At 42.7% G+C, this 18,792-nt stretch overlaps 5 protein-coding genes across 7 annotated transcripts; 4 read left to right on the top strand and 1 right to left on the bottom strand.

The window, feature by feature from the left end:
• Nucleotides 1-3,558: 3,558 nt before the first annotated feature.
• On the top strand, nucleotides 3,559-4,155 carry RB195_019816 (uncharacterized protein; the record flags this gene model as incomplete). Its single annotated transcript, XM_064187843.1, has 1 exon — nucleotides 3,559-4,155. The coding sequence occupies one exon, from the start codon at nucleotides 3,559-3,561 to the stop codon at nucleotides 4,153-4,155; it is 597 nt and encodes a 198-aa protein (XP_064043724.1).
• A 146-nt stretch (nucleotides 4,156-4,301) lies between these two features.
• On the top strand, nucleotides 4,302-5,242 carry RB195_019815 (uncharacterized protein; the record flags this gene model as incomplete). Its single annotated transcript, XM_064187842.1, has 2 exons — nucleotides 4,302-4,576; nucleotides 4,825-5,242. The coding sequence occupies 2 exons, from the start codon at nucleotides 4,302-4,304 to the stop codon at nucleotides 5,240-5,242; spliced, it is 693 nt and encodes a 230-aa protein (XP_064043723.1).
• A 601-nt stretch (nucleotides 5,243-5,843) lies between these two features.
• On the top strand, nucleotides 5,844-6,401 carry RB195_019814 (uncharacterized protein; the record flags this gene model as incomplete). The annotated part of the gene is made up of 1 exon (XM_064187841.1): nucleotides 5,844-6,401. One exon carries the CDS (start codon nucleotides 5,844-5,846, stop codon nucleotides 6,399-6,401), a length of 558 nt encoding a protein of 185 aa, XP_064043722.1.
• Nucleotides 6,402-8,283: 1,882 nt separating this feature from the next.
• On the bottom strand, nucleotides 8,284-10,163 carry RB195_019813 (uncharacterized protein; the record flags this gene model as incomplete). 2 transcript variants are annotated; one of them, XM_064187840.1, is made up of 9 exons in its annotated part: nucleotides 8,284-8,325; nucleotides 8,387-8,394; nucleotides 8,464-8,635; nucleotides 8,692-8,814; nucleotides 8,883-8,992; nucleotides 9,053-9,148; nucleotides 9,712-9,716; nucleotides 10,023-10,088; nucleotides 10,147-10,163. In XM_064187840.1, 9 exons carry the CDS (start codon nucleotides 10,161-10,163, stop codon nucleotides 8,284-8,286), a joined length of 639 nt encoding a protein of 212 aa, XP_064043720.1. The 2 variants fall into 2 exon arrangements, with proteins under 2 accessions (XP_064043720.1, XP_064043721.1); XM_064187839.1 differs by lacking the exons at nucleotides 8,284-8,325; nucleotides 9,712-9,716; nucleotides 10,023-10,088; nucleotides 10,147-10,163 and having other exon boundaries at nucleotides 8,357-8,394; nucleotides 9,053-9,146.
• A 1,900-nt stretch (nucleotides 10,164-12,063) lies between these two features.
• Nucleotides 12,064-17,027, top strand: RB195_019812 (uncharacterized protein; the record flags this gene model as incomplete). 2 transcript variants are annotated; one of them, XM_064187838.1, is made up of 4 exons in its annotated part: nucleotides 12,064-12,111; nucleotides 14,439-14,573; nucleotides 16,697-16,771; nucleotides 16,827-17,027. In XM_064187838.1, 4 exons carry the CDS (start codon nucleotides 12,064-12,066, stop codon nucleotides 17,025-17,027), a joined length of 459 nt encoding a protein of 152 aa, XP_064043718.1. The 2 variants fall into 2 exon arrangements, with proteins under 2 accessions (XP_064043718.1, XP_064043719.1); XM_064187837.1 differs by lacking the exon at nucleotides 12,064-12,111.
• Nucleotides 17,028-18,792: the final 1,765 nt, after the last annotated feature.

Raw genomic sequence — 18,792 nt, 5'->3', positions numbered from 1 at the left:
CGGCTCTTTGCTGCGTGCCTGGTAGAAAAATGGCCATGGTTTCTTCCTATGCCATTTTTCAAGAAGGTAGGGGGAGTTGAGCGTGACGGAAGTCGTACTCGTGACCTACACCATTAGCCCTATCCTTTCGTGGGGAGATCACTATATCGCCAATTTCGTGATGCGGTTGAAATCAGGGTGATCGCTTACAAAAGTGATCGCTTTGCAGCAGAATATTTTCATAACAGCTGCCTAGAAATCCCGCACAGTCATCGTGACGAGAACTTTATCGCATGCGCATGAGGCGAGTTCAGCACTGTGAGGGATGAGGAAAGTAATCGATGGCGTTTTATTTGAAGCAGAGAAATTATTGGCTTTATAAATTCATCTAAAACAAAAAAAAAACCTCATTACTGGTTGGGTGTACCGAATGTCGGATACGTTTTATACTGGGACGAGAAAGAGAAAAAAAAAAGAGAAAAAGAGACTGATAGAACTGTAGAAAAATAAGAGAGATCTGCCTTTTTAACAATCTTGCACACAGTTAAAGGCAAAATACCACAAATCTGACGTGGTGAGGGAATCCACGGCAAAAGCTAGAGATGGACTTGTAGATTGTGGGATCACGGGTGGTTTCGCTCCCCTCTCCCTGATCGCCCTAAGGAAAAAGGCTTGGGAACAGCTCCTGCTTTCACGAGGAACGTTAGAACGCTCCTCTATGGATACGTTATGGTCTCCTCAGTAGCCCATTCACAGGTTTCGCTTCAATAGACAGTCGAGGAGAACTTTTTGGATTTCGACTACTGCGCAGCCGAATGTACGAGAGTGGAGTGTGTCGTGAAAAACGGAGCCTTTTACGCCGTTTTTCTTCTTACTACGATTAGGGAGAGATGAGCGGAACCACCACCTTTGATTGCGCAATCTACGACCAATCTATAGAGTTTGTCCATCGGAAATCCATACCATGTCAGATTCGTGGGTGATGCCTTTAAGGGAGAAGGGAGCGGCCGCATATTAAGAATGTCCGTAGCCGCCGCTATCATCGGACAATTTGCAAAAGAAGCGTGAAGACGCTGGGAGGGACGCAAATTTTTCGGTAACTCTATTATTTTCTAGAAAAAGGTAGCTGAGATATAGTAGTGGGAAAGACCATGGGACCACAAAAGGAGCTGCTTTACTCTTTTATTTGAAGACAGTGATGGTGATCGTTGCACGTCCTCAGCAGAGCTTATGTTCGATTATCCTTGAATCTTGGCATGTTGAATACATAGTTTTTGATTGATTTGGCTGAGCTGTAAGCCAAGATTCGTACTGATCTTCCTTTATTAGCTGACAGCTAGCGTTTCGGCATTATCGCCTTCATCAGACTCTGGAAAAATTAGGGCTATCAGTGACCTATCTTCTCAGACGCTTTAAGGCCCCACAGAAAACATTCAAACGATAGGTAAACTCAAATAACAACGCATCGGCTAGTGCTTACCTCACCTGCTGGATCTGGTAACGTAACAAACCACCACGCGCCTCAATTATTAATAACATGGGTTTTTTATAGGGACATGACTGCCCTCACGTAGATTAAAACTTGCACAGAGATTGTGGTGCTAATTCGCTTGTAATCCCATCATCCATTTATCCTGTCTGTACATTTTTGGAGTTTTGGCGGTTATCCAAAGTGCTCCTGGTGTTCTGCGCACCATGATGTTGGACTCCAAAGATAGTATCGCAATTTCTATCTCTATTTCGGAGTTTTGATGACAGATTGTGCGGTGTACACCCAGTGGGGTAGAAAGTTTAGATTTGCCAGTCCGTCTAGATGCTCCTTGATACGGGTGGGTAGCGGGCGTCCCGTTCCCCCTATATAATCCTCACCACACTACTACTGGACACTAGTTGGGTTCTACGTTCAAACAACTTCAAGAGAAGCCGAATTGCTGAGTATGGGCACTGAATGGAAAATGTCTGAAGGGATATTCTTCTGTTCGTCAGTCAGTTTAAAGACATCACTAACGAATCTGGGATGTGCGGATTTCAGGTGGAGAGTTCTTATACGGGGTCGTAGATTATGGAGAGGAGGGATTCCGTCCATTTCTTCCTAATTGTCGTAAAAACGGCCCGAAAGATGCGGCGCGTGCACAAGGCTGGCGCGCCCAAATCGAACTCCTTGTAGAAAATAGCGCGCCGGAACGCTCGAATGCGTATCTTCCGAGCCGTTTATTACGGTAATTAGGAAGAAATAGACAGAGTCACCATTCTCTCCATAATCTACGATTCCGTATAGGCATAACCCACCTGAAACCCGCACCACTCCAGATTCGTGGGGTGATGCCTTTAATACAGGAAAAGCAAAAAGAGAATCATCAGAGAGAAAATAAATAGACGTAAAAAGGTGCTAACACTCAGCTGCTTTTACTGTAATGGACTGAAAAGTTCGCATGTAGCAAAAGTCGACTCCTAAACTCTATTTGAATATTGTCACAGGGTTAAATAATCGGCTTTTGGAAGGAGAGAGCAAGGAATTCTACAATATCCTACTATTAATATATGATATGAAAACGCAGAAGAAGGTCTCGCAAACTGCAGCGAATATCGGAATGTTCAACCTTCGGTGACCCCAGTAAGAAATTGCATCAATTTTTGGTGAGCTACGCACGGCTATGTTAAAGGCATCACTCCACGAATCTGAGGTGGTACGGATTTCAGGTGAAATATTCGTGTACGGGATGGGAGACAATGGAGAGGAGGTGATTCCGTCCATTTCTTCCTAATCGCCGTGAAAAACGGCCCGGAAGATACGGCTTCAGTCGTTCTGGCGCACTATTTTCTACAGGGAGTTCGACTGGACCGCGCCAGCCTTGTGCGGCGCCGCATCTTCCGGCCGTTTTTTACGGCAATTAGGAACAAATGGAATCATCCCCTCTCCATAGTCTCCCATCCCGTATACAAATACTCCACCTGAAATCTGCACCACCTCAGATTCGTGGGGTGATGCCTTTAAGGGAAGGGATTCATGAAATTGGCGTGGTAGGTAAATCGCACAAAAAACGTGGACTATGGGTTGTAGATTACAGAAACGAACGTTGTCTCACTCTAGTCTTTGCGAAAAACGGCATGGAAACCGCCTTATTTCCTACGAGGTTTGTTTCAACACACACCCTTGTACACGATCCGGACCCTATCTAGCAGTCTATTTTTGTTTTATTATTTATTTTTCTCCACAACGGTTTACCGCCTCATAGTGGCGTGGAGGTGACACTGGGAGTCGAACTGCGATGCACAGCGGAGGTTCGTCCTCTGGCAGGGTCTTCCAAGCTGAGAAGGAGTTCGACACATCCGACATTCCGAATCCTCGGAATCGGAAGCCTAGCTAAGAGTAAACCACTGCTAAGATTCACCACCGTCTTGGCAAAATGTCGCAAGGTGGTTCCCTGATCCATATAGGTTGGGCGACGACCTGTGGTGAAAGCTAAGCTCGCCGTGGCATGGCTGCTTAGTTTGGGAAAATGTCTCTTTGCCACTCCAGCATATTCACTGCCTCAGTACCCTGCACACTGGGCCCTGCCGTCTCAGACGTCGGACGGTATGGCGACCGATGAGAGGCGATCAAATCTCAGGTTGCTCAGGACGTCATTGATTCTGGACCAAGGCGACACACGCACCACTCTCCATGGAGACTGTCTCAGACTGTGTACCTACAACGCTAGAACAGTTTCCACAGACGCTGACCTGCATGTCCTTCTCGGAGCTGCAGAGCGAATCAAATTTCACGTGATTGCTCTACAGGAGACTAAGTGCAGAAGGAGTGACGTACGAGAGATGAATGACGGTACACTTGTCATTCGTGGAGAGAACGTTCCGTCGCGAAATGTAGGCGGTGTTGGTTTTGTTGTGCACCCATCTGTCGTCCATCTTGTCGATTCTCACGAAATCCTGTCACCTCGTCTGGCCATTCTTCGCCTCCGCCCTCTGCGCCAAAAACCCATCAGTATCATCAACTGCTACTCACCAACATCAGCAGCTGATGAATCCGAATTGGACGCGTTTTACGAGGAGCTAGAGGAAGTAGTCCGCAACGGAGTCCTTCTACAAATTCGTTGTCGGAGACTTCAACGCAAATCTAGGAAAGGCCACAGAAGAGGAATACAGGATTGGAAGATTTGGACTAGGGGACCGGAATGAAAATGGTAATCGTATCGCCGAGCTGTTGTCCGCCGCTCGCCTCTTTCATGGGAACTCTCTTTTCATGAAAAAAGATCATCGTCGTACCATCCTTTTGTAGTGGTTCTGATCACCGTCTCCTTCGTGCGAAAATACGACTTAGCCACATGATGGAAAAGAACTTTTGCTATCGGCAACGAAGGAGAAAAGAAGTCGTCTACGACGATTGCGTACTCGAGGACTCCTTGTCCCAAGGTGACTGGCACATCGAGGAGGACCCAAACGTGGACTACGAGATGCTGCTCAGAGGATTACGAGCCTGTGCTGAGCGTGCCTCGAAGCCGCGCACGACAAACGTGAATCGAATTTCGAAGACCATCAAGGAATTGTTGGAAAGAAGAAGGGCTTTGAGGCTTGATCCTAATGCATCGCATATTGAGCGGTTAGTAGCAAACACTAGCTGCAGAAAAGCGTTTCAGGAGGATCTTTTGAAATACAGACGGAAGAAGATTCTGGAAGCAACACAAAGAAGAACGAGTCTAAAGAAGTGCCGCAGGGATCTCCGCGAATATAATATTCCGCTAGCAGCCGTGCTGAGCGAAGACGGGACTCGCACGTCTTCTCGTCGTGAGATGGAAATCATTAGAGGTTCTACTCGAACTTTTTCCCTTCATCGACTCCTGTGTCAAGCCCAATCATCCCCACTGGCGAAGCTCCACCACGGATTCTCCCTTCGGAAGTACGAGTCGCTATCAAGAACGTGAAGCCTGGCACAGCCCCCGGACCTGACTTTATATCAGCAGACTTTCTTCGGGCTGGTGGCCATCCGCTTCATGTAATCTTAGCAGCGCACATGACATCCTACCTTCAGAAAGAAAGGATCCCAGACCAGTGGAAGACCTCGCGAACCGTTCTTATCCATAAGAAAGGTGACCGAGAGGACCTTCGGAACTACCGTCCGATATGCTTGCTGAGTGTGTTATACAAAGTATTCACCAAGATCATCCTCACGCGCATATCAAGGACGCTGGATGAAGCCCAGAACAAGTTGGATTCCGCCGGGGTTTCAGCCGCTTGGACCACATCCAGACCGTGTCGAGAGTCATAGAGGTTTGCCGGGAATACCGCCTACCCCTTGTTCTAACCTTCGTCGACTATGAGAAAGCCTTTGACAGCGTAGAAACGAATGCAATACTGTCAGCGCTGGTCGATCAAGGTGTGGACGCGTCGTCTGTGAGGACATTAGCCAATTGCTACGATCGATGCACGACTAGGATACAGTTTTTCCACCGCCCTCTCACCACACCCATTGGAAAGGGGGTACGACAACGCGATACTATATCGCCGTAGCTGTTCACGGTTGCATTGCAATGGATAATGAAATCACTATCCTGGGAAGAAAGGGGCATACGTGTTGATGGAAGATTTCTTTCGAACCTTCGTTGCGCGGACGACATCGTTCTCTTTTCGAGCAGTACCAATGAAGCAGAAACGATGCTCAACGAATTGAACCAAGCAGGGAAAAGAATAGGGCTACGAATAAACAGAAAGAAGACACAGTTAATGAAGAACGCCTACTGCAAAAACGGAGGAGTACAACTTGAAGGCTCCCAAATCGTGGAAACTCCGTCATACGTATACCTAGGACGTTCTATGAACATGGAAAACGACTTGGAAAAAAAGGAAAAAAGGAAAAACTGAATAGAAGAATGAGAGCAGCATGGGCCGTCAGGGAAGCTACGGACCAACTGACGGACCAAGATCTTCGTGCCCATCTGTTCAACTCGACAGTCCTTCCAGCGCTCTGTTACGCAGCGGAGACGTGGGCAGACTTCGCGGCCACGTCTAGGAAGCTACCTACTACCCACAGAGCCCTTGAGAGATGTCTCCTGAAGTTTAACCGGCGCACACAACACCTTGCCGGTCTTCGTAGCTCCGACTTAAGAGGAATGTCCCGTCTTCGCGACCCAGCGGAATATGTATCGAAAGCAAAACATAGATGGGCCGGTCACATCATGAGAAGAATCAACGATAGATGGACTAAAAGAACGCTAGAATGGATCCCAAGGGACGCTAAACGCCCCCGAGGGAGACCGCCAACGAGATGGAGTGACGTGTTCGCTGCACGGATGGACCAGCTGAGAGCTCAGCTGGATATGGCTCAAGGACTTCGTCAACGTCACTCACGAAGCTTGAGAATATCTTGGATGACAATGGCGAGGGAACGAAACGAGTGGAAGAAATGCTGGGGCCCGCACGTCCAGTGAAGACGGGCCATCTAGGTATCTAAGTATTTATTTCTGTTTTTCTTGAATAGGCCGCCGAGGAGACCTCACTGGTCTCCGATCGCTCGCACGTGGGTGCAGCGCGTGCACAGAAATGGCGCGTTCCAGCCGACTTCGCAGGAACGCAGTTCCCAGCGCAATTAAGCGTGGACATCCCCACACTCATTCAACAGACAGAGAGATATAATGAGGTTTCTTGCAAGTGTTTCTTATGTTTTGTAGCAAATGTATATGAATGGTTGGGCACGATTTTTTGGCTGTTTATGTGATTCCAAGTTACCATTCGCAGAACCAACACAGCAAAGTTCGACTGATTAGCGTCAAAATAATTTTTGTGTACAGTTTGCAATTTATATCACAAATGGAGTAAATGAGTTCATCATGAAAGCAATTTAAAAGGTCATTCATGGCTTCAAAGGAAAACATTAACGGATTATGGGAGAACACTCTAGGTATATCACCAGAAACTTAAATGTTCTCACTCTTGTCCTATCCTTTTGATAATCTCCTTAACATCTACAACAAAACAGTTGATACACTGTGTCCGGTATAAACCTGCTGAAACAAATTTTCCAGTGAAGAGCTAATGCTACAACTGCTATGCTAAGAGTTGTTTTCTTGTCCTTAGAGATCTCAAGCAATTTTAAAACGAATTTCCTGTCGAGAAAAAGCAATCCTCTCAACAGCGGACAGAATTGCAGTGAAGGAGTGTTACATCGCATCTCCTTATACCCTTTCCTTGAATGGGCCTAGAAACAGAGGATCTTACAGAGAACATAATATCGATATACACAATTAAGGAAACTCGTCATCTATCTGGCTGGGAAAAAAGGAAAAGAAAGGAAAAAAAGAGAGGTAAGAGAAAAAGGGAAAGGCAAGGAAGAAAAAAAGGGGACAAGTTCCTAGAAGACAAAAAGCATAACACATACACTGATACTATTTCCTACAACACTTGTCCAGCTATTTCATAATGTGATCTCTTCAAGAATTAATTCTGAGATGTCATAAACTAGCAGAAAATAGAATCTTGTATAGGTTAGATCCTCTAAAAAAATTTCTTCAAAAAAAGTCCAGTGAAAAACGTTTCGAAGGAACACGAACTTTAACATATTTTCAGACTAATCTGAAGCCGATTTGATATTGGGATTTAATTACATTAAAAATAGTGATATAGTTCATTACCACAATTGAGATTAGTACAGTTTTACGGACAATATTCAAAATTTCTGTCTCGTGTAGGAACCAAATGCCTGCCTTCGAAATCATCTTTAGGAGCGCTATTAAGGTCTAACGTCCACACATATTTCCGGTGTCAAATAAAGCCACATTTAGTGAACAATAACAGTACACACATGGTTACAGTAAGCTGTTGTGGTCAAGGATATAGCACTTTTACATTCGTCACATAAATACATCTGTTTTTATCTACAAAACAAGTGTGAACAATGAAGCAGCTTTAGAGCGCCTTGAATAAGGATATCTCCGCACTATTTAGGCGCCACAAACCGCCGATAGGGCTGATCAGCACCAACCACATAATCTTTAACTGTTCTCTATCTATCAAAAATGATGATTGATTGATTGATTGAATGTTTCGAAATGAAGAAATCAGCGGACTTCAAGGAAGAGTTCCAAGCGATAGGGAATTGCCTTGGATCCATCTCTCCAGTTGATGCTGCAAGAATCGTTTCTTGCTAAGCCCACGCCATGCTCAACGCTACGCAGGACCTAATTAGAAGGAAGCAGCTATGTGGCAGAAAAAATGTGGATTTTATCAATTTTCGTCCAACTCTTTTTTCCGCTTTGGAGAATCACAGTTGATCACTGCAAAAAAACTGATGTTTATTGAGAAGAAAGATGACAATTATGATGGACGCAAAATCACGTCACATGGTCCTCTTCGACACTGAAAAATCTACATCACGGTGTCAAAGCGTTCACAACTTCACGCCAGTGAATTTAGCCACCTCCTCGCCTGTAAAAGTAAACGATTTCGAAACCTTCGCATCTTGAAACCTTTACTTATCAGAAAACAAACACTTACTTCTCAGATGCTTGGTGAGTTCTGGAAACTGCTTCTCAAAATCGCTTTTACCAGCATCCGATAAAGCTTTGTATGATTGTACAAGTTCAGTGACAGCTTTCTGCAGATCAGCGAGGGATGGCTTGTTGTCGCTGAAGATTCGTGCTCGCATTTTACGTCCTTTCGCGAGCATCTACAGAGTGAAACTCAGCAATTTCTTGGAACTTCTCTGACTGCAGTACGTCAAACCTGTTGTACGAAATCCTTGGTCTCCTGTAGTTTGAGTGCCGCAACCTTGCCCATGATAACAGCGCGGATCTTCTCAGCTGTCGCACCAAGCTTCGGCGACTTCTTTTGGAGTTCAGCAATTGCCTTAACACCGATCTCATCGCTTTTTTTTTGAAACGGATGAAAGTGAATATGACCATGAGAGACAATACCTCCTCTCCGCTCTTAAAGGTGGTATTCTTCCCAAAGACTTCTTTCAAGACAGCCTTATCGTCAGCAGTAAGATTTTTTATAAGATCTTTGTGATCTTGGGGGTAGAATCCTAAACATCTGAGATCTAAATGCATTATTCGCATTAAGGTATAACATCCGTAGTAACCACCTTTAATTGCTGCTGGAAGGTCGCCGAATTTGTGTTTGGAAGCATGTATGAACTGGAAGACCAGGAAAGCGAGGAAAACGACTTCACGGAACATTACTGAATGTTGCAAAATGAGTGCTGAGCAAGCCATGTTCAGTATGAGTGAGGTTCCATTCGTTAATAACGTTGTTTTCTTGTGACATCGTCGCATTCATTACATACAAATTCTAGTCTATTGTGGCATGATTATTTCTGAATTACCACATCCAGCAAGTGGGCCGGAGGAGAGAAATGGAAGCCGGTCCATTCAGAACGCTTTAATTTGTGGTGCAATGCGTTTCAACCGGTTTCCGAACTTTCATAGGTGACAGGTGGCTATGAGAATGCAGAGTATTCTGTGAGCCTCAGAGCACTTCAGTTGATAGGTAGTGGATTCGAAAATGAAGGAACCAACACGCAGATCCCATTACCGTACGCGCGCGGAACGAAATATGTAGTACGCGGAAGTCTTACTGTCTTTATTAGTCTTTGAGCCGACGAATCCCCTGAGATGTCGCTGAGATGAATGAGTCGCACTTTGAAATTAGATTTAACGATAAAGAAATGAACGTTTGTTAGGGGATGTTGTCGAAATGTTCTTTTTGTTTTTAGTTCTGATTTGAGGACAATCTTCTCCTTACCAAGTCTTTGAATTCAGTAGTCGATCCAGAGAAGAGACCATAACCAGACCAAAGTTTATGTTAGGTGTACATCCAGAGCGTCGAAATTAGCTGGCTTTATAAGGTTTAAATAGGATAAAAGGATCTACAAGCGAAATAAACGACATTTAGGCGATAAATCCCATTGGGTGAGCCACCCAATGGGATCCGCCCCCACCCCCACCCCCTGAGAACAGCAATGTTTCGCATTTATAGCAAAGTGGTTCTGTCAGAGTATATTGTAAAAGGCAACGTATCACGAAAGTAACGATGTTGGGGTTCTGTAAGCAGACATAGAGTTCGGGATGTAGGCTAGGACTATGAGCGTCGCCCCGCTTGATTCATCATGCTTCATCGTGCTGAAAAACGGCGTCTAAGACAGTTTTTTTTTCTACGAGGTACGTTAGAACGTTCCACCTTTGTACACGGTTCATTCAGCAGTCGGCTTACTGGTTTTATTTGAATTGCTTCTAGTGGTTGCGGCGCATGGATGTGCGTCCTCACTTACCTCCTAGGAACAGCAGCCGCCATGCTTTTAAGTGATCCTTGTAACATAGCTTCTATAGCAAAAAGGATAACCGAATGAGGTGAAGAGAGGAAAATGACAAACGTCATCAGGTATTTTCTCAAATAATAGTGCACTTATTAGCCAATAGATGGCATATTATTGCCCCAATAAGTGTGTACAGGTTCAGCGACCGAATTTTACATCACATCTAGCAGCATCTGTACGAAAACTGATTTAAAGGAGAAAAAAAAATGACGGAAACATTGGAATTCATGACGAAAAAACGCTCGAGTAGGTGCTACAGCCTTGGAAGAAACGGGAATCGCACAGAACAGTTGCCACAACGAGGGGGTTTATAAAGGGGTCCTTTCTTGTTGCACTATTTCACCTACATAATCAATAAATTCATTCAATACACATTGTGATAATGCACTTCCAATTAGCGTTTCACTTAGTGTCTGTACAGTCATGCAAATGTTTCAATCCTTTTTGTAGGACTATTTTGAGCGTTAAGTGGCGGAAATACATAATGCAATGGTTTGCTTCTATCTAACGTTTCTCTTTGTGCATAATAATGACGGCTATCATGTCGTTATGGTGTTTGTCATTCTCCTCTCCTCGCCCGACTCACTTCGATTTCACAAAGTTGTTGTAAATGTAGGATCCCATAAAGGCGGTATACCACGAAATTGACGATGGCTGGATCTTTATACGAAAAGATAGGATTGTAGATCAGGATATGGCCGCGATCATGCTCAATTTCCAACCAATTGTGCTGCAGAACGGCTTTCTTGATCGATTTTCCCTAAGGGGCACCTAACAACGTGTCACGTTTGCGGGCGCAGGCATACGAGCCATATCTTTGAGCTGACAGTTCGTGAGCGGCCGACGCTGCCCTTCCCACTCGCTAGCAGACGCTGCACGTATCCCCGCACGTGCATACGTGACACGTTGTTAGGTGCCTCGCAGCAACATTTGGGGGTCAACTTCACGCCATATTCCAGGCAATTAAAAGGAATTCAGTGTTGCAGGGCCCCCACTTGTCATCTACACTCCTGTCTTCTCGCAGAGAAGACCCAATGTCGTCAGTTGCATGGTGTGCTATAGCCATGGCACAACCACTCGATTTCCATTACGTTATGTGTTGAGGACCACAAAGTTTTTTTGGTGTTTTTATCCTCCCAGACAACTCTGGTACTAATTTATCGACCCCGGAGGGATGAAAGACGTGGTGGGCATTAGGGCGGATTCGAACCTCCGGCCGATCGTACAGGAAGCAGAACCTCTAACCGCTACACTACACCCACCACCTTAGGTGCATAATGGCGGAAATGCATAAAGCACCAGTGTGCTCTTATCTAGCGTGTCCCTTTGTGCATGATAATGATGGTTATCATGTCTCTTTGATGCTTGTCGTTCTCCTCCCTTCGCCCGACCTGATTCTACTCCGCAAAGTTGGTGCATACTGAGGACCGCTTCATAAAATGCACTATGGAATAGCCATTCAACAGTGACGGTCGTTTCCGGTCTATCAAGCGTTATTTGTTGAGGACGAGAGATTGACGCAATGAGTGTGAGTCTTTTGCGCTTTTCCTGCGTGCATCACTAGCGTAGGTGTTGCTTTCAATCTTCTCCTATGTATCATGTTGAACAATAAGTCGTAACCGCTTTTTTTTAACTGAAAAATCCACGTAAAAACAAAAATTGTTTTCAGAATCTTACACATCATTCGAAAGAGAATTTCTCAGACTACAGGGTAGTCACATTTTGACTTTCTAACTTGATTGATTGCTGTTTCTTCCAGGTAAAAGTGGTATGTGGACAAAATGAAGATTTCTGCTTTTAACAGAGACGGTAGGGGCGTTGACGCTGTGGTTAGTGCTTCATTAATATTTAAGTAAGATTGAGAATTAATCCAGTAAGGCGGATTTCCGAAAGAAGTTCGTGAATATCGCCGACATTCTGAAATGAGTGGACGTCGAACGTTTTCACCACCATAACGCGTTACATCCTTAGTGAAATAAACACCATCCGTATCCATTCGGAATCATGAAGAGACGGAGACGGAGAATCAGTTGTTAAAATGTTGGCCGGCTCTGGAAATTATCTTACCTGTATTGGTTGTAGCTTCACAGAAGTTCGAAACGACAACGGCATTTTTTTTCATTTTTTTCCCGTTGAGAACTGTTTTTGAACAAAGATTACTTGCAAAAATATTCATGAAATTGGCAAAGAAATTCTTGGATTCTATTTCCAACACATGGAGAAGTCTTTCCAATAATATCTAGCAAGTGATAGCTAACATTCGTTTACCTAGTGGCATCAGCGCGGCACAAGAAAAACGATGGATCCAAAGGTGTCTGAATAAAGCGTTGCACTAAGACGGTGCGATAATGGTTCCACAATGTCACAGTGGTGTCTTCTCGCCAAAAAAAAAAAACACAGGAAAATGAATCATGTGGTTTCAGACTAGTGCGGTTTCAGCAGAGAGCTGGTACAGGGGCCTGTGGCCTAGCAAATTTGTCAAAAAGTGCATGGGACCTTCTCAAACGGTTGCACATGCGGCTATTTTGCGCTTTTTCGGACGCTTTTACTCCTCCATCTTACTCACAACTTGTTTCTCATCTCCTCTTCAGAAGCAAAATACATACAGGCATCCAGCAGCTTAAAGGCATCGCTCCACGAATCTGAGGTGGTACGGATTTCAGGTGGAGTATTCGTATACGGCATGGTAGATTATGGAGAGGTGGGCGATTCCGTCCATTTCTTTTTAATTGCCGTAGAAAACGGCCCGGAAGATGCGGCGCATGCTAAGGGCTGGCGCGCTCCTGTCGAACCTGTTGTAGAAATTAGCGCGCCGGAACGCTCGAAGCCGTATCTTCCGGGCCGTTTTTACGGCAATTAGGAAGAAATGGACGGGATCACCCTTCTCCATAATCTACGATCCCGTGTACCAATACTCCACCTGAAATCCGTACCACCTCAGATTCGTGGGGTGATGCCTTTAAATAGTAGCTAGCTATTTGCGTGGTCTGATTCTAAACCCCTATCTTCATTAGAGTAATAATGATGTTAAAAAAAGAGTAGATCGATCCTTAATGTTTCGATTAATGTTTCTAAGTGATTGATGGATCAAGGAGAAGTAGTGAAATCAAAAATATTTTTTTTATATGTCGTACTGACACTTTCAGCAAGAATAACAGAAGAAGAATCTTTTTCAGCAGTGCTATTACCTTGAAATAGGTAACAAATGATAAAGTAATCTTGATTTTATGATAGAAATCTCCAGAATTTATCTCTATCTCTTTTTTTTAGTTTTTACTAATCATTTTCGGCGAGAGAACACAACAGAAACCTTTTTGAATGTCCACCGTTTTCCCTACTACGTATTAGTTATGTAATAAGGAGCAGATGAATTTGGATAATATTTTTGAACCACATAGTTTGCACTCGTGTCCAAGCGCTAACGCATAGAGAAACTCATAAAACTCAATTGCCGCACTCGTCAAGGAAGCAGTGCTTTATCTGGTTCATTTTTAGGTTTGAACCTACTTTTTTACTTTACTATGTTACCGATAAATTCGAAGAACAATTGAGAAGAAAAAAGCTTCTAAAAAATAGAAGAAAAGGGATTAAAAATAGAACAAAAGAAAAAGAATTGAAATAACTTTTGTCATTTCCACGTGCTCTTTCGTTCATCCACTTCGAAATATCGATTTGATTTCGATTTGTCCCTGAAAATGAGGTCCTAGGTCTAGTGAACATTTTTCTCGAAGGTCGTCAGCTTTTCGATCATGCTCATGCCGTGGCAGTCTCGCTGTCGGCAAAACCAGTTATTTCTCGAGTTTAAGCGAGCGAAATCGCATACAACGCAAAACCGGGTCGGCAACCTGGCCAGCTGCCATGCTTCACTTTCGCCCCTGAGTTCGTACCAACACTCTATTACTAATCATTTGTATAGTTTCCTAAAGTGAATCATATTTTGACCTGTATGCGGTTTTCCTTTGTTTCCAAATAACTCTGAGTATCTAATTGAACTTTTTGAGTTACGAGACCAGTCAGAAATCAGTCAGAAAACAGTAAGATTCCCCAAATATTTAATTTTCATCATAATTTATATCATTAACGGTTTAATGTACGTTTTTAAACTGCATGCACGCGTGCAGTGGAGTAACAGCGATGTACAACCTCTTCCTTGCAGATGGACCTACTATTCTTCCTATTCCGAGAAATTCAATCAGCCGCCACGCTTCTCCCGATTCTTGGTCTCTTCGTCATCAGGTCTTACCTATTACCTGCTGAGGCTGCCTCACAGTGTATTGACAGCGATAAGGATGTATGTGAGTTTCTTGAACAAGTACTATTATTAAAGAACAGAAAAACAAGTCATTTCACCAATACTTGAATTTCTTCAGAAAGAAAAAACGAAGAAATCCTCGTAAGAAAAGAAAATTAGTTCAACAAAGAATGTCACTACTTTTAATATTTGTTGATCAGTGGAAGCAAGCAGAGAGGGAGCAGTACAAGAAGTAGCACAGTAGTAGTACAGACTGTAAGTTATAAGTAGTTCAAGTATAAATTGACATTTTTAAGTCCCTCACCTCTACAAAAGCTCCTCCTTTTTTTAAAGTAAATTCTTGTAAGTTTTCTTCGTCATAAAGTGAAACAAGTGGATGGATAAGTAATTTTTTGGCCTCACATTGTAAATAGTAAATTTTTCAACCAAAAATTTAATTACCTTCATGTGCCCTTAACATATTAATGATAAGATAACCATCTCATATTCCCATTTTTTATAGGGGTTGAGAAATTTCATCTGAGCGGAGAAACACCATTCTCAGAGCAAATAGTTTATTACTGTGAAAAACAAAAACTGGCGAAATGAATGTCATTTTCCTGGTCAATACTGGTTGTAAGTTTCACTTCGTTGTAAGTTCGAGAATGAGTTTTCAGAAGTTTTTGAGAGGATTCGTAGGAAACGCGAAATAATACATATGTATTGTATACAGTATGGGTGGGTGTAGAGTAGCGGTTAGAGGTTCCGCTTCCTGCACGACCGATCAGAGGTTCGAATCCGTCCCTAGTGCTCACCAAACCCTTCATCCCTCAGGGGTTGATAAATTGGTACCAGACCTGTCTGGGAGGATAAAAACACTGACCTGACACATCGGCTGGCCCCGCAAGTCATTGTATAGGCCAGGTACACGTTCGTGAGCCTCAAACGATTCGGAATTAAAGTGAACGTGAAGGCGTATCCCAAGCGGATTGATTTACGCCAGAAACTAAATTTTTAACTTTATTCTCTAGAGTCATGTCTTTCCTTTCGTTTTATGAAGTGCACATCTCCAGCATATGAACATTTTGAGGGTTGTGCAAATGCAGGCCAAAATTCAGCTTTTCGCCAAAATGTATTCATTATTCATTAACAAAAGGACTGTAATAGTAGAGTAAAAACGACATGAAGTACGGCACAGTTGCGGAAACGGTTGCGCTCGAAGCGGCGCTGGAATCGCAGCGGTTCGAGGGGGGACCCCTTCTACCACTGTCCACTGGTGCAGTTCGCGATGGTCCCACCTCGATTCCTACCGTTGCGCATCGAGCGCAACCGCTTACCCAAGCGCACCGTGTTTCATGTCGTTTTGACCCGAACATAGTAGAACGTGCATGAGTCAACGAACATTGATTCGATATTTAAAATAAGGGAATTTTTCGTTACTGATATGTTTTCAGATGACCACAAAAACGAATTGCAAACACGAACTACTCCGCTTGCATGTTTCTTGTCTAGAAAAAGCACTTTTTTTTTGCTTGAACACAGCTATAGATGCAATATTTCAAGACTATTCAATCATACCGTGTTCCCTTCTCTCGTAGAATCCTCGGGATTAATAAACCGAAGGAGCATTGTTTTAGTTAAAGAAAGAAATGAAATTCAACTCATAGGCTATCAGGTGGGTTTGGTGATTCCCGAAGCCCAATTTATTACGAAAACATTTCTGTCGTCTATTTAATTTTGTTGAATGTTCTTCATACAAAATCAACGAACCTATCACCTTCGAACATGTTGCGTCTGCAAGATGTGTTACATTTTTGGTGGAGGGATGCACTGGCACTCGTCTGCGGTTGGTAATCGATAGGACGACATCACGAATAAATTTTCGGAGCTCTTCTTCCTGTTTTTTTTTTGTTAAATTCTTTTCGTTTGGTCATGTGATCATAAATGATTTTCCTGCGATCATTTGATCATACATGATCGGAACTGCTTTGTAGTCGTAGTCCATGCAGAACTCCCTGCCATGTAAAATTACGTTTGTAGTGACTGCTGTTCAAATGTTGCAGCAAGAGTCCTATTTTTCAATAACACTCACCCAGTAATTATTTGAAATTGTGTGGGTCTCGGAGGTAGAAACGCTTAAGAGGAAAACACAATGAATAATTTTAAATTAGTGCTAATTTCAGTGTGCACAATGGGTGCGTAATGCAGTGGATGGCTGTGACGATTGGCTTAAAGCGCAATGCCAGCTAAGTTGTTCAGTAAGTGTTCGTCATCCGGATGTTCTCGCACCGTTCGCACTTTTTCCAGTTTCAGACATGCCGATCAGTGACATCGGCAACGCTTCCTCCAATGATCTCATCACAATTACAGTATACTCCATCTTCTTGTGATGACCGTAACCCATATTGTCCGTATTGGGCAAAAACAGGACAATGCTCAAAAAACGCTCTGTACATGTCCTTTGCATGTTGTAAAGAATGTAAAACTGTCAGAAACCAGCTTCATGTCACCTAAGCCCCGCTGATTAATTGAAATATTTTAGAGATAAAACAGAAGAATAAATATTTTCGATAACTTCGATCCGCCGCTTCGATAGACTTGAATCTTTATCATCTTGCGCCGATTTCTACAAGAAAACTCGTCAATTGCTTGAAAACTCGTCACTTATTAAAATCTTTCCTATATGATTATTTTCCTCTCAAAGAAATTTCGTCCTGAGAAATACGATGTAAACTTATGTAAATAACATGTGAGTAAATAGATCGTATCTGTTTATGAAACGATTTCTTCAAATCATTTCAATAATGATGATTTTCGTTCCGGAGGCCCTTTTGAATCACTGTATCTGTGTTGCTAGAGAATTTTTTTAGAAAGAAAATTAAACGATGGAAAAATATTTCATTTTCTGTTTTCGCAAAGCTTTGCTATCGTGTAGTTTCACGTTGTAATATTTCAAATGTTTTCCTAGCCTCACAATTCAATTCAACGTTATTTTCAAGGGAAAAAGTTACTTAGATTTTTGGATTTGTATTTTCAAATACGAAACACTTTTTATTTATGTCACCAATTTGCTTATCGAGAGTGTTGAACTTATAGGAGATGCTTACCGCATTTTTTGATGATGAAGAGAAGAAATCGAGTTTTTAGGATAACCACAATGAGTAGTGGTAGCGAAAAACCGAATAAATGCACCTTAAAGGCAGCATACCACGAATCTGAGGTGGTGCAGATTTCAGGTGGAGTATTCTTATAAGGGATAGTAGATTATAGAGAGGAGGGCGATTCCGTCCACTTCTTCCTAATTGCCGTAAAAAACGGCCGAAAAGATGCGCGCGTGCACAAAGCTGGCATGCTCCAACCGAACTCTTTCTGGAAAATAGTGCGCCGGAACGCTCGAAGCCGTATCTTCAGGGCCGTTTCCTACGGCAATTAGGAAGAAATGGACGCAATCACCCTTCTCTCAATTATCTACGATCCCGTATACGAATACTCCACAGGAAATCCGTACCACCCCAGATTAGTGGAGTGATGCCTTTAATCACAGTCATACAAAAAGGATGATGTTGTAAAATTGGGAAGTCAGGGGAAAATCCCTATTTCAATCCGTAAAGTGATGCCTGTACAGAGAATTTGAGTATTTTGAGTATTTGAGTAGTAATTTGAGTATTTGAGAATCTTCATCGATGTGATCATTTTTAATAAAAATTTACTTTTTTTGACTACAAAATCACCTTTAATGAGCATTTTCGAATAATTTGCATAATGCATAATTTTTATATTATAGTTATATTATAGCAATTTTAAAAAAATGAGCTACACTTTTTTAACCATTGAGTTTGTTTCAAATTCCACAGAATCCTGGAAGAAAACAAACTTTTTTTCTGACTATTGAGTCTAAGGAATTGGTGCAATAAATTTTAGTTTTTTTTTTCTCCCCAGTCTAAAAGGGGACTGTTGTCAACAACATTTCACTCCGTTTTGCCTCAACTCTTAATTCTCAGATTTACCATCAATTGTTAATTCAGTGAAGTATGGACAAGTGTTCTGGTCATAGGTAGTCGAGTGGAACGAGTGATGGCATGGCTCATTTTTATAGTGTCCAAGAAATACTCAAAAAAGTAACGTGGAAGTTTTAAATTTATTTAAAAATCCGATTATTTGAAAAATCCGTCATTGATTGAAGTTCGGATCTGAAATGGAGCATTTCATTATTATGAATGATCAATCCTTCACTAAAGTAATTTTGCAGCAAAAAATCCACGTAGAATATACATGGACT

Source organism: Necator americanus, chromosome II, assembly GCF_031761385.1.
Source record: "Necator americanus strain Aroian chromosome II, whole genome shotgun sequence".
Classification (NCBI taxonomy): Eukaryota; Metazoa; Nematoda; class Chromadorea; order Rhabditida; family Ancylostomatidae; genus Necator; species Necator americanus.
Note: the sequence above shows the minus strand (reverse complement) of the source record. Positions and strands in the feature narration are given on the sequence as shown.